Here is a 14418-nt window from a genome sequence, read left to right as displayed (position 1 = left end):
CTGATCTTTGCACTGACCGATAGTAATGGTGTTTACTAAGCGCTTACTATGTGCAGAGCACTATACTGAGTGCTGCAAGAGGATACACCGGTGGGAATTAGAAACAGACACCGTCCTTCAGGGCGCTCCTAGTCTCAGAACTACTGGTACCACCCCTATGGGACTCTGACGTACGACTAAATTCGGGAGCGTTGTCCCTTGGTTCTGGACCAGGAGGACAAAGGCATAGAGCGTTTCTCATCTATCGGACCATACGGTGAATGCTAAGTAATAATGCAACTACTGATACTAATTGCGGTACTTGTCAAGCGCTTATTATGTGCCAGCCACTGTACTAAGCACTGGGATGGATACAACGTAATTGGGTTGGACACAGTCCCGGGTCCCACACAGGGCTCACAGTCTTAAGGCCCATTTTACAGATGAGGTAACTGAGGCAAAAAGAAGTTATTTGCCCAAGGTCACACAGCAGGCAAGTGGTGGAGCCGGGATTGGAACCCAGGTCCTTCTGATTCGCAGGTCCGTGTTCTGTCAACTAGACCACAAAGCTTCTCTTTTGTGACATTATCTTTGGCCAAGACGCATGTAAGATCTTTTTAGAAATGCGAGAAAGCATGGGAAGTTCAGTGTCTGCCAGTACCGTGTTTGTTGCAGGTAGGGTAGTTTCGTGCCTTTTTTCCTTAGTTTTGTCTCCCCAGTCGCTATCCATCTTGATTAGTTCCTTGGCCTTCTTCCACTGGAGAAGTGAATTCAGTCCAGCAGAGATTTGGGGTTCGGGACTCTTAGTTAATGCAGTGGAATTTGCACGTATTTGGGTTTTAGCTTCCATCCCACCTGCTGCTTCTCATTTGGGTTTTGTGATGCCGAGTTTTGAATTGACTTCCTGTCCTGACCCTTTACTATAAATTGAGATTTTAAGAATGAGTGTGTGCAGAGGTGTGATTTTTACAAAAGTAAATCTATACAGGAATTGCTTACCTGCTGGGTTTAATTTCGGAATCTGGCACTACCATTAAAGAAAAGCCACCCCACACCCTGTTTTAGCTCTTTCACTTTTGTATGCTACACTATTTTCTTCTGAAATGATAAAGATTTGTGAGGGAGAAGAAATTCATTGTTTTTTAAAAAAAGGTGGATTTTGTCATATTCACATTCCTACCATCTGTCCTATCGCCCACTCCACAGATCATCCTGAGTTTTCTGGTTCCTGTCTCCTCCATCACTTTTTTTTTTTTTCTGAAGGAGAGCAAGGTGGTAAAGAACGCAGGAAAATGTGTTTGTGCTGCAGCCTGAGGAATTTAGGTTAGGCTTGAGGAAACATTTTCTAGAAGTATGGACTACTAAAAGCCAAATGAGGTTCTTGCAAAGTTAATGCATTCTTCTTTCTGGGAGGTGTCCAAGAGCAAGGCAGGCTCTCTTCCCTCCCTGGCAGGGGTAGCCTTGCACGAGGGGAAAAGGACCAACTCCCAAGAGTTCTCCAAGCTCCTGCCAAACTTGTGATTTTTGTAAATGATAAGCTCATCAGGCTTTATGGCAATAAGTGTCCCTCTACTGATGTTTTCCCAAGTCTCCATTCGTTGCTGGAAGGTCTTTCCGGGCCTTGATTTTCATAGATAAATTGGAATGTTTGTTTTCACTTCCTCCTGAAGAATTTTCCCTACTAGTTCCCCCAAACTGGGTTGTGTCAGTCTAGGCCATGTTTAACTCATCTTAATAATAATAAACACATCTATATAGCCATGTCTAGTAGTATGCTTGTCTGAAGAGGATCATATTATCAGTAGTGCTGACTTTGAAAATGAAGAATCTCCGTCTCTAAAGGTATGTATATATACATATATGTGAAGAAATATGTATACATACACATATAACCATATGTTACCATAACTACATTGTGAACTTCATTTATTCACTTATATCATTTTTTTGTACTCCCTAAGGATTGCATCCTTCCTGACGTCTTCTCAGCTGTTTTTTTCCTCCTTAGTAATAACACACTCACTACTTCCCTATCACTTTTGTACACCTTGTTTCGCGTTCTCTTCTACATGACTATTTCTTATTATTTATAAATTATTGCATGTCTTTCTTCCCAGCTCTATTATCCCCTTTGGGGACTCTGCAGACAGAGTCTATAAGACTATAGCTTGATTATCATCGGTTGTATCTGTAGTTTTGCTCCTGTTCTCACTGAATGCATGATGACGATGATGTTGGTATTTGTTAAGCGCTTAATATGTGCCGAGCACTGTTCTAAGCGCTGGGGTAGATACAGGTTAATCAGGTTGTCCCACGTGGGGCTCACAGTCTCAATCCTCATTTTACAGATGAGGTAACTGAGGCACCGAGAAGTTAAGTGACTTGCCCAAAGTCACACAGCTGACAGGTGGCAGAGCTGGGATTAGAACCCATGACCTCTGACTCCTAAACCCGTGCTCTTTCCACTGAGCCACGCCGCTTCTGGTGCATGAAATTTTAATTTTCGTGGGTACAATTTTTAATTTTAATTGTAATTTTCGTGCTTACAATTGTGCTTACAATTTCGTGCTTACAATTTAATTCTCGTGCTTACAATTTTAAAGCGTACAATTTGTATGCTTTAAAATGGGGACAGTGTCTCTTCCTGTTGTACTTCTGATTCAGGACTCAGTAAGTACTAGTGAATGAATAAATATGTAGAAGCAGGTTGTTTATATATGAACAATAACATCAGAATAGTTCAAAGTAAAAAAAGACTTGCAAATCAGGATGCTTCATTTTAGCAGTGTGTAAGCGGCTCTGTTAGAATGTAAGCTCCTCGTGGGCAGGGAATGTGTCATGTCTTCGATTTATACTTTCCAAATGCAGTTCCCTGAACCCTGAGAATGTTCAATAAAGGGTGCAACTGGGTGTTGCTCTGGAAATTAACCTCAAAGGCATTTAGAAAAACATTTCCAATCATTTTCTTCTTGTTCTAGTTCCATTTATGGACTGTCTAGCTGATCTTCCCATCTTCAGAGTCTACCAACTTGGACAACTGTTTAGAATTAGTGATTTCTATCATTAAAAGGGTTCACGCTCCCCATTTTTCCTTTATCTGCTGACTTCCCAGGAGTGAAATCATAGCTGAATCAGGTGATTCTTTCCTTAGTCTCAGGTGACTTCCTGGGGAGCCTTCCACAGGTGGCAGGAAGTTAAATCTCTCTAATTTCATCATATAATTCACTGATTATAGACAATGTGGGTGTTTTTTGTGGAAGGCATTTCTACCCTTGTGGGTTCTCCTGGGCTAGTGTCCTATTCTAGGCATTTACGTGGGGGAGAGTCATCAGGAAATGCGTATAAAGATACCAGAACCGTCTGATCCCTCTCTCCCATTGTTTTTCTTTCAGAAAGTAATATGAGGGAGACAGCGGACTCTTTGCTCCCAACTGGAACGGTGCTGGATTAGGAATCGTCCCTTCAGAGAGAATGCTGGGAATCTGCAGAGGGAGACGGAAATTCCTGGCTGCCTCTCTGACTCTTCTCTTTATCCCAGCCATCACCTGGATTTACCTGTTTGCTGGGAGCTTTGAAGGTAAGAGAAAAAAGCAAGGTGAAAGGACAGAGCGCTCTGGATACTCTCGGCTGCTTTAGCAGACACAGCCGGGCCTCATCCTCACCCGTGGGAAAGCCTGAAGGAGCCTCTTCTGTCGTGGAAATGGTTGGGATATTACCGATTGGCCTTTTCAGCTAAACCAGCACACACACCCTCTCTCTGTTTCTGTGTCTCCCTTTTCACTGAATGTCCGTTTTGCCAAGGAAAGCAAGCACTTCACAGGGGAGACTTCTCAGTGTCAGAGGCAACCCAGGAAGTTTTGATAGGTATTCTACTTGTTTTGCCATCAATAGCATTATCTTAAAAACGAAGGATGGGGCGGGGAGTGCGTGTGTGTGTATATGTGTGTGTGCACACTTGCGTGCTTGTAATAATGTTGGTATTTGTTAAGCGCTTACTATGTGCCGAGCACTGTTCTAAGCGCTGGGGTAGACACGGGAATCCCGGTTGTCCCACGTGGGGCTCACAGTCTTAATCCCCATTTTACAGATGAGGTAACTGAGGCACCAAGAAGTGAAGTGACTTGCCCAAAGTCACACAGCTGACAAGTGGCAGAGCCGGGATTCGAACCCATGACCCCTGACTCCAAAGCCCGTGCCCTTTCCACTGAGCACTGAGCCACGCTGCTTCTCTTGTGCACATCCGCCTTACTATGCGAAAGAGAGGAATTGAATAGCCAGAAAAATGATTTCTCCGAGCCTTGGCGGGAGAAGGAAGATGCTATTTAGACTGCAACTCTGGTGGGCAGCGATTGTGTCTGTTTATTGCTGTGTTGTACTCTCCCAAGTGCTTAGTACGGTGATCTACATACAGCAACTCCTCAATAAATACGATTGACTGACTAAGCACGTTTTAACTCCAGTCGGTTCTTTACTGATTGTCTCCTCTGTTAAGATTGTGTGTTCCCTTTGGGCAGGGATTGTGTCACCTCCATCTATTCTACTTTCCCAAGCATTTGGAGTTAGTTACCGAATCTGTGCTCTGCACACCGTAGGTGCACAATAATTGGCTGAGTGAAAGGAAGCAATGGTCGTCTTAAAAGCTTTGAAAGATTGTAAGATCCTCAAAGGCAGGAATTTTGTCTTTTGCCTTTTTAGTTCTCTCCCATGTACGTAGTATATTGTTTTGCATGATTAAGTGCTCAATGCTTTCTAGTTAGTTGTGGTATTTATTAATACGGCAAGCAATGGTATTTATTGAGCAGTGGGAAGAACACTGTACCAAGACTTTGGAATATTCAATACGATTAGTAGAGATGACCCCTCTCTCGAGAAGCATATAATATCACTAACTAGCCATGACTTCATACATATTGAAACCAACAATTGTACTCTTCCATTTGCTTAGTATGGTGCTTTGCATACAGTAGACACTCAATAAATTCTATCAATTCTCTTCTTTTTCTTCTCAGTTTCCAGAAGGTTGTCTTCAGTAACTACTATATTTCCAGCAGTTTCCCTTTTTCACGCTTCGTGCCCTTCTTAGGCAAGTTGCTAACTGGTGTGAAAAATTGCATTTTGCTTTTTAAGATTAGCTAGTCTGAGTACAAAAGCGAGAGGAAAGTAGAGTCTGCCCCCCCCCCCCCCCCCACCCTTCTCTCTTCCCCTTTCTCTCTCTCTCTCTTTCTTCAATGAAGATCACTTCTGGTAAGGAAAACCAGCACTTCTTAGGGGAGAGTTGTTACCGTCAGAGGCAACCCAGGAAGCTTCTGTAGGTTTTCTAGTTGTTCCAGGCATTCCAGGAGGGTCCACAGAGAGGTTACCCACTCTGTAGTTTAACATAACAACTTTATGATCCATTCATCAATGCTCTCAAATTTTCCATTTCAAAGCAGGTGGAGCCATAAATAAGAACCACAGGAACCGCCGGCATTCGGTGAAATTTAATACATAAAATGTGCTGGAATATATTTTTTAGGTCTATTTATTTCCATTAGTTTTGGCTTACTCCATGGTGCCTAGGTGAGAATTAGCTCAGGGGTGAGCTGCTCTGTGTACTGTGTGTGAGTTGATTTTGCTTCCGGAATTTTGCATCTAGGAATGATCAGATCAGACTAATTGAATCTTTCCCGGGTGGGGTCCTAAAATATTTTTTTCTTTGGTAAGTTTGGATTCTCCTTTGGAGAAATGAAAGTTTCTGGACTATCTACACATATATGAATGTTAAAAGTTATATAGCTTTTTCCCCTTCAAAATTAACTTTCAACCAGCTTAGACCTTGCTTAAAGATGAATTTGGAGAGGGTACAGATATTGAGTCTTTCAGTAATGTATTCCACTGTTATTGAGTTATTGGCATGTGAAATAATGTGCTTTTCATCCATTCAGAAAATTGTTCACACACGTTGCACTCCAATAATTCATAACTGGCTTTGTTTTAAGTCTTTTTAAATCTTTCACAGTACCATGTGTGCAGTCTGGATGAGAAAGGAGAGCTCTATTCGAAAACCAATCTTTTTCATCATTGGTGCACCCCTAAACATTTAAAACCAGTGTCCTGAGCTGGCACAGGATATCAATTTCTGAACTGATTTAAACTTGCACCAACATGCTGTTATTCCTGTAATCACCAATTATCATTTTATTTTTAGCAGCCCAGATCTACCCTAAATCAGGAACATTTGAGATTAATCATAATCTCAGTTGAAGGAATGGCATCTTGAAATTTGAAAAGGTTGGCAAATGGTTTTGAGAAGTAGTGATGAAAGCAGAGCATGCCATGAATCATTGACCTTTCTATATTTTTTTTTACGGCAACAGAGAAAAAAGTCTTAAAACCATCAGGTGAAAAAGAGGTGTAATAGATTTGAAGGATAGGTGTAAAAGAGGCATCGTTTTTTTAAAAAAACAACTCAAATTTGCTATTACAGGTTGGTAAAATGCAATTTCTGTAGAGCACACCTTAGTGGTTAGGGTGACTGCGCTGTTATTATAAAATATCACCTGGGACTTGATGGTTTAGTTACCTAAAGCACTGACAGTAGTTAAACACGATGAGCCCTGTTTGTGAAAGGTATCATGTATGTCTTATTAAGGATATTATTGGCTGTGTGTGAGTACACGGGATACAAAATGCAAAATAAAATGGAAAGGATGTTTTGAAATTTCTATTGATTTTATTTTTATGGACAAAAACTGTAATGTTTTTCTAGCCACTGTATAGTGGCTGTTATTACAGAGCTTAGAACAAGCATGTAGGAAATTAAAGTATGCAAAGAATCAATGGATGACTTAAAATAAAACTAATGTCAAGCAGCGTGATCTGTCTTGACACGTTCTGTTACCCACCCTAATTGTTCTCCAATTCTTACCATCCTAAACTTCAAGAGAGTGAATCGAGTGAAAACTATGCAGAATTGGTTGTTAAAGTTGCTAAGGTAACCTCACTGTCTTCCACACAGGCCCTACGTATTCAGAGGCAGGACCTCGAGGAGGATTAAACGGTGAATGGACCATCGGGTCGGGTTGTAGACCAATGTGGGACATTGTGCCACGAGCCTGGTACTAACAGTGAAGTGCTGCTTCTGTAGTTCTTCCTCCATCGCTCCTTCTACCTTGACATTCATTCATTCAATAGTATTTATTGAGCGCTTACTATGTGCAGAGCACCGTACTAAGCGCTTGGAATGTACAAATCGGTAACAGATAGAGACAGTCCCCGCCCTTTGACGGGCTTACAGTCTAATCGGGGGAGACGGACAGACAAGAACAATGGCAATAAATAGAATCGAGGGGAAAAGCATCTCATTAAAACAATAGCGGATAAATAGAATCAGGGGGATGTACATCTCATTAACAAAATAAATAGGGTAATGACATCACATGGCACTCACGAACCCTATTGTAAAGTGGCACTGTGCCCGGTGTGGATTGTCTCTATTGCTGAATTGTACTTTCCAAGTGCTTAACACAGTGCTGTGCACACAATAAGTCCTCAGTAAATACGATTGAATGAATTCTGCTTAGTTAAGCGGGCTGGTCAGTAGATGAGGCGCAAGGGTGGGAAATAAATCTTGACTCATAACGGGCAGGGGTAGGGCCATTCACCTTTAATGCCCGGCGGTCCAGGGAGACTGGACGCCGAGTGAGAGGATGGCAGAACTAGACGATCCGTATGTGGTGGTGGCAAGACTCCAGCTCGCCCTGTGGTCAAGTGTGGAGAATCCTAAAGGTCGCCGGGTTGGAGGCTGAAAGAGCGGTGGGCCAACATCCCACAGATAATTACTATCCCCACTCTTCAACCTTATTGAAGGCCCATCTCCTCCGAGAGGCCTTCCCTGACTAAGCCCCCCTTTCCTCTTCTTTCACTCCCTTCTGTCGCCCTTCCTTGCTCCTGTTATTCATGCCGCCCCCAGCCCCACAGCACTTATGTACATATCTATAATTTATTTGTATTAATATCTGTCTTCCCTCTAGACTGTAAGCTCATTGCAGGGAGGGAATATGTCTGTTGTACTGTTATATCCTCCTCTCCCAAGTGCTTAATACAATGCTCTGCACGTAGTAAATGCTCAGAAAATACGACTGACTGACTTCCCACATCCCCCACCCCAGAGAGGCCCTCACACCCCATCCATAGCCCTGTCGGCTCACCCTAGGAGCCGACGGGGCTGCTGGTGGGTTCCTGGAATGGTTATTGCCATTGTTCTCGTCTGTCCGTCTCCCCCGATTAGACCGTAAGCCCGTCAAACGGCAGGGACTGTCTCTATCTGTTGCCAACTTGTTCATTCCAAGCGCTTAGTGCAGTGCTCTGCACATAGTAAGCGCTCAATAAATACTATTGAATGAAAAGCCTCCCAGACGAATCTGCCCCTGGCCAGCGAAGGGCAGTTCAGGAGTCCCCAGGCTAGCTCGACTCACTGTTGAGTGTCCACTTGGAAATGGTTCCACTGGGAACAGGCAGTCAGGTGCTTTCTCTCTTCTAGTGCTCTCTTCTGGTCAGCCAGTCAGTCAGTAGTATTTATTGAGCACTTATTGTATGCAGAACATTTCATTAAGCACTTGGGAGAGTACTTAGCTGTGTGGGGAAGCCCGCACTGCCTAGTGATTAAGAGTATAGGTATGGGTCTGGGAGTCAGAAGGACTGGGGGTTCTAATGCTGACTCTGCCACATGTCTGCTGTGTGACTTTGGACAAGTCACTTGACTTCTCTGAACCACAGTTACTTCATCTTTAAAATGGGGATTTTAAACTCTGAGCCCCACGAGGGACAGGGACGATGTCTAACCTGATTAATGTGTATCTACCCCAGCGCTTAGAATAGTGCCTGACATATAGTAAATACCACATTATTATACCTCAATACCACAAATACCATCATTATTATTATTATCTTTACAATATAACAATATAGCAGACACATTCCCTGCCCACATTGAGCTTTCAAACTGGTCCATTCCTCCTCCTGCTTTCCACAGACTTCTGGAAAGCAGCGACAGTGAAGAATAGTCCTAAAGCATTCTTGAAAACCCTCACTGTGCAGACCTGGAGTCTTGGAGGCTGATCCGTAAGCAGTTCTGAGGGATGCGAAGCAATGGCTCCTGCTCCAAGTCTACAGTCGTCGTCATCACTGTCGTATTTGTGGCATTTGCTAATGCACGCCGAGTTCTGTGCTGAATACCGTGGTAGATGAAATAACAATCCGATGGAACACAGTCCGTAGAGGGAGAACAGGTATTTAATCCCCATTTTACAGATGAGGAAACTGAGGCACAGAGCAATCAATCACATGTATTGAGTGCTTACTGTGTGCAGAACACGGTACCAAGTCCTTGAGAGAGTACAGTATAATGGAGTTGGTAGACGTGTTCCCTGCCCACAGTGAGATTACAGTCTAGAAGAGGAAATAGACAAGGAATATATACAAATTATGGATATGTACATAACTGATGAGGGGCTGAGGGAGGAATGGATAAAGGATGCAAATCCAAGTGCAAGGCAGTGCAGAAGGGAGTAGGAGAAGAGGAAATGAGGACTTAGCTTCAGGGAAGACCTTTTGGAGGAGACGTGTCTTCAGTAAGGCTTTGGAAGTGGGAGAGTGATCGACTGTCAGATACCAAGAAGGAGTGTGCTTGCCCAAGGACACACAACGGGCAAGTGGCAGAGCCAGGATTAGAATCCAGGTCTTCTGACACCCAATCCTATGCTCTTTCCACAAGGCCACTCTGCTTGTCATCTGGCTAACGAATCGGTTTACCCACGCGAAGGATACCCCTATCGGTCTTTCCGATCACATCTGCAGTCACGAACAGTGATTTGTCCGCAGCGAAGTCATCTTTAAATGGCTAGTGCTAGGTGAAGGCACGTAGGAAGGTGGAAGTAAAGACACGTTGGGAGGTCCTGTAAGGAGACCCACCCGCTCCCGCCCCATTTCGACTCAAATCTCCAAGCCAAGATTCAGGAATCCTGTCTAGTGGAGGGCATGGGAGAGCGTGGAAGAGCTGCTTCAGGTGGTGATTTAATCCCGAGAGCTCTCTGACTGTTGAATTGGCCTTTTATTGTAAAGTTGAGCAATAGAATGGCAAATGGTAAATTACCTTTCCTTATCCAGCAAAATCTTGACAGGCTGGAGTTGAATAAGCGTCTGTTACTGAGCTGTGTTTACCTTTTTATATTAGGTAGAGGAAGTCCCATTGGGAAAACTGCTTACCATGCCTTCACCTGTGTTTAAGTTGGAAACACAAATGAATATTTGCTTCTACAGATTTTATTTGCTCTATACATGTAACAATTTGATTTAACCATAGCTCCCTTTCCTTGGTTTCAGTATACCTTGTCATTAAGACAGACACTCCCCTGTGCATGAGTAATCATGAGAAAAACCTGCAGACCTTGGAGTCTCTTCTGAAGATGCTAACTCTTAAGGAACGGTTCGTCCACTCCGGGAGACGACCGATATTTATGGCCGGTGATAACGCTCCAGGCACCGTGTCGTTTCTCGAGGGTGGGCCCCCCCCCCCACCCCTTGCTTTCCTCCCCACTTACCCAGCCACACTGGACGCCGTTGGGTTTTGCAAAGAGCCACCACCCCAAGTACTGAATATCATCCCCATTTCGGGGTGCTGACCTCAGTCTGTTTCTACCAGCCCATGCTGGATGCGAATTCTGTTTCTTCGATATCTTCGTAGAAATGTAGCCACCAGCAGAGGTCACTCCATCTCATTGGATTAATAGGTAACACTATAAATGCCAACTAATGAGTAGGATTTAGAAAGGAGAGAGAAGTGGCAAAAATCCGAATCGAACCAAATTCCAAATTCCCCAAGCCGGCTTTCCCCCGCTGTGCTTCGGAATACTCCAGCATAACTCTGCCCCCGGGTCTGAGTCGGGTCGTAGCATATCAGACGTAGGATGCTGGCACGAACTTGGTAGGTCACAGATTTACGAGTCCCTGGCTTCTGAAGTGGCCCTGACCTTTGAATTTTCAGATTTTTGATACGTAAACCCGTAAGCAGGCTCGTTATGGCTCCGAATAGCCTTCTTTGCTGCCTAACCGATTGTCTTTGAACACTCCGTTGCTGGGCAGGGATTTTCTCTATCTTTTGCCGAATTGTACATTCCAAGTGCTAAGTACGGTGCTCTGCACACAGTAAGCGCTCAATAAATACGATTGAATGAATGAATGAATGAATGAATGAACTCTTCTTTTCCTCTCGATAATGTGAGCACTGCCTTAATGAGAATAAGAATAAGAATGATCGAATCGGCTGTTTACTGCGTGCCAAGCAATATACTAAGCGCTGAGATAAATACAAGATGGGGTCCACTGAAAAAATCCACTTGGAACTTCTCAGCCGTAGTTGTCTAATGTTGCAGATCAGAGGACATGTCAGAGAATCATAGACCTCTGGCATCCTCTGCTCTGACCCTTCCCAGTAACCAAAAGTTTCACACTGACTCCATCCTAGATAGAATCTCTTTTTTGGAGCTTTCAGAAAAATAGGGTTTCTGACTTCCCTTAGTAATTTGTTCCAGTGCATCACGTCCCTTACAGCCACAAAGAGCCTCCTTATATCCAGTTTTCCCATATCCTCTCAACAGAAACGGTCACTGTCCACTGAATATTAATCTTTTATAGTCTTAAAAGCCTGATATTAAGTCATTTATTTCTGGCCTAACCAATCTCCGTTTGCTCAGCCTTTCCTATTTTCCGTCCCTTCAATGCTCTTTGAGTGCACTCCACCTTTCATGCCCCTCTTAAATCCCGAAACTTAGAACTGGGCGGAGGGTAATCAGAAAGACCGATTCCAGAGGTAATGGGAAGATTCTTATGGTTCTTATATTTTAGAGTTGTGACTTATGGCCCAGAACATCATGCTTACCTAATCTTAAAGTGCGTGTGGTGCCGCATGAAGGACTCCGAAAAGTTTCAAAGCACAAAGTCTGAAACGAGGCCACACGGTTTTTAGCCGTGGAGTGATAGAGCTGGACCGTATCGCCTCGGAAGATCTAGTCCAGCTTCCCGCCTGTAGAGAGGGCTACCTCGCTGAGATTTCTCAGACAGAATCTCCTCAGGGATTAGCTGAGGCCAGGCACAGCGTGATAATAATAATCATAACGATGGTATTTGTTAAGTCCTTACTGTGTGCCGAGTGCTGTTCTAAGCGGTGGAATAATAATAACGGTATATGTTAAGCGCTTACTATGTGCCGAGCACTGATTTTTAAGCGCTGGGGTAGATACAAGGTAATTAGATTGTCCCACGTGAGGCTCCCAGTCTTAATTCTCATTTTACACATGAGTTACCTGAGGCACAGAGAAGTTAAGTGACTTGCCCAAAGCTGATAAATGGCAGAGGTGGGATTAGAATCCACTACCTCTGACTCCCGAGCTCTGCACATCCATCAGAGAAGCAGCGTGACTTAATGGAAAGAGCACAGGCCTGGAAGTCAGGGGAGTTGGGGTCTAATTGCATTTCTGCCTCCCATCTACTGTGTGACCTAGGGCAAGCCACTTAACTTCTCTGGACCTCAGTTTTCTCATTTGTAGAAAGGAGACTAAATCTCTGTTTTCCTTCCCTTTAGATTGGGGGCAGGGAATGTGTATGACCTGATTGTCTTGTGTCCACCATCTAGATGTAAGCTCGTTGTGGGCAGGGAATGTATCTGTTTATTGATGTATTGTACTTTGCTAAGCATTTCGCACAGTGCTCTGCACATAGTAAAGCGCTCGATAAGTATGATTAACTACCCCAGATCTTAGTACAGTGTTTACCACGTAGTAAGTGCTTAGCAAATACCACCCAGGTCTCAATGATGATGATTTATCATCATTCTTACATCCTATCTGGGACCATCATTCCCAAGTCTGGGAGTCAGTGGACCTGGCTTCTAATCCCCGCTCCTCCATGCTCCTGCTGTGTGACCTTGGGCAAGTCACTTCACTTCCCTGTGCCTCAGTTCCCTCATCTGCAAAATGGAGATTCAATCCCCGTTCTCCCTCCTACTTAGTCTGTGAGCCCCATGAGGGACTGATTATCTTGTATCTACCCCAGTGTTTAGTATAATGCTTGACACATAGTAAACCCTTAAGTATCACAGTTTTTTAAAATTATTATGAAATCCACAAATTTACCTCTCCCTGGGTGAAGGGTTTCCTTTAGGAAGAACTTTAGCTACTTCCTTTTTGAAGCTGGTTCCCATTGTCAAGTCACCAGTTCATATGTTGTGATGTTTAAGTGCTTACTGTGCATTGAGCTCCATATACCATGCGCTGGGGTAGTTACAAGATCATCAGGTCCCCAAACAGGGCTCACAGTCGAAGCAGGAGGGAAAACCTGTCTCGAATCCCCATTTTGCAGGAGAGGGAAATGAGGCACAGAGAAGCTGAATGAACCACCCGCTGTTACATAGCAAACAAGTGACAGAGCTGGGATTAGAACCGGGACCCGGATCCTAATCCCAGCTCCTCTGACTCCCGGGCCCATGCCCTCTCCGCTCGGCTACGCTGCTTCTCGCTTCTTACATCCGCACTTGTGAAGAAGAAACCAGTTTCTTTTATCAGTAGCAAGTCCCAGACTGTCCCAGCAGTTCTAGAGATCTACGGTTGAAGAGTTAACAGAGGCACGGTGAGAAGTGCTGACGTGCCATGTCTGTGACTAAACCCTTGCTGTAAAAGAGAGATGTGACGGGAGGCCTGATGCTCAGGGTAAACTTTCCAGGCACCCCTCTCTCAATGGCTCTTTCCCCTCTCACCCTGGCTATGTTAAGGGCAGCTCTGTGTTGGTGGAAGAGGATTATGCCGTACCAGTTGCTCCTTGGATTTGGGAGGTCCTGGCCCAAGGAGCTGTTCCTTCCCCAGACTTCCCCAGAGGGTTTTCTTAATGAAGGAAAACAACTGTGAGACTCCAGAGCCCATTTGAATTCCCCCTTAGATAACGGTGCCTGCATACGTCCTAAAGCATGTTGTCTTGGGACCTCTTGGGACTAGTTTCATCCAATAGAGCGAGTGGGGTGAAGAGGTCTTAGTTGGAGATCTTTGGCCTGAGCGTGATGTGCCAAGGGCTAGACAGTGAAAAGTGGGGCCTCTTGGGCATTGCTTTTTGCATTTTCCATTCTCAGTTGAGAATGTGTGTTCCTCCGAGCCCCTTGAGCAGATATTGAAAAGCACAAAGATGTCGTTCAGAAGTGTTGCATCGGGTTGACTGATTTTACAGTGCTTCACTCTATCCGTGGGTGAGAATTAGCACATTTCTAGTTGGCCGAGGAGGGCAGGGAGGAGCACAGGTCAGCATAAACCCTCAGTTGGACAGATTCCTTTCTAGCTGTTGCATTTGTTTGGCGTGAGGTGCTGCTTTGGGAATCTCAGAGCCACCTTTCTTTTGTTGCTTTTCAGGAGTGACAGT

General features: G+C 44.3%; 1 protein-coding gene across 7 annotated transcripts in view; it reads left to right on the top strand.

Moving 5' to 3' along the window:
• Positions 1–14418, top strand: part of LARGE1 (LARGE xylosyl- and glucuronyltransferase 1) — a 349906-nt gene that overhangs the window by 101233 nt on the left and 234255 nt on the right. For 5 of the 7 annotated variants that reach the window (XM_029078653.2, XM_029078655.2, XM_039914014.1 and 2 more), the window contains exon 2: positions 3372–3556. In XM_029078653.2, the coding sequence (XP_028934486.1) occupies positions 3451–3556 (106 nt within the window). In that variant the 5' untranslated portion in view covers positions 3372–3450. Of the gene's footprint in view, positions 1–3371; positions 3557–14418 lie in introns of those variants that run through there. The other 2 variants (XM_029078657.1, XM_029078658.1) reach the window with 1 other exon arrangement.

Source organism: Ornithorhynchus anatinus, chromosome 14 (genome assembly GCF_004115215.2).
Source record: "Ornithorhynchus anatinus isolate Pmale09 chromosome 14, mOrnAna1.pri.v4, whole genome shotgun sequence".
Classification (NCBI taxonomy): Eukaryota; Metazoa; Chordata; class Mammalia; order Monotremata; family Ornithorhynchidae; genus Ornithorhynchus; species Ornithorhynchus anatinus.
The sequence above is the reverse complement of the archived record's forward strand: the minus strand, read 5'-3'. Positions and strand labels throughout refer to the sequence as shown.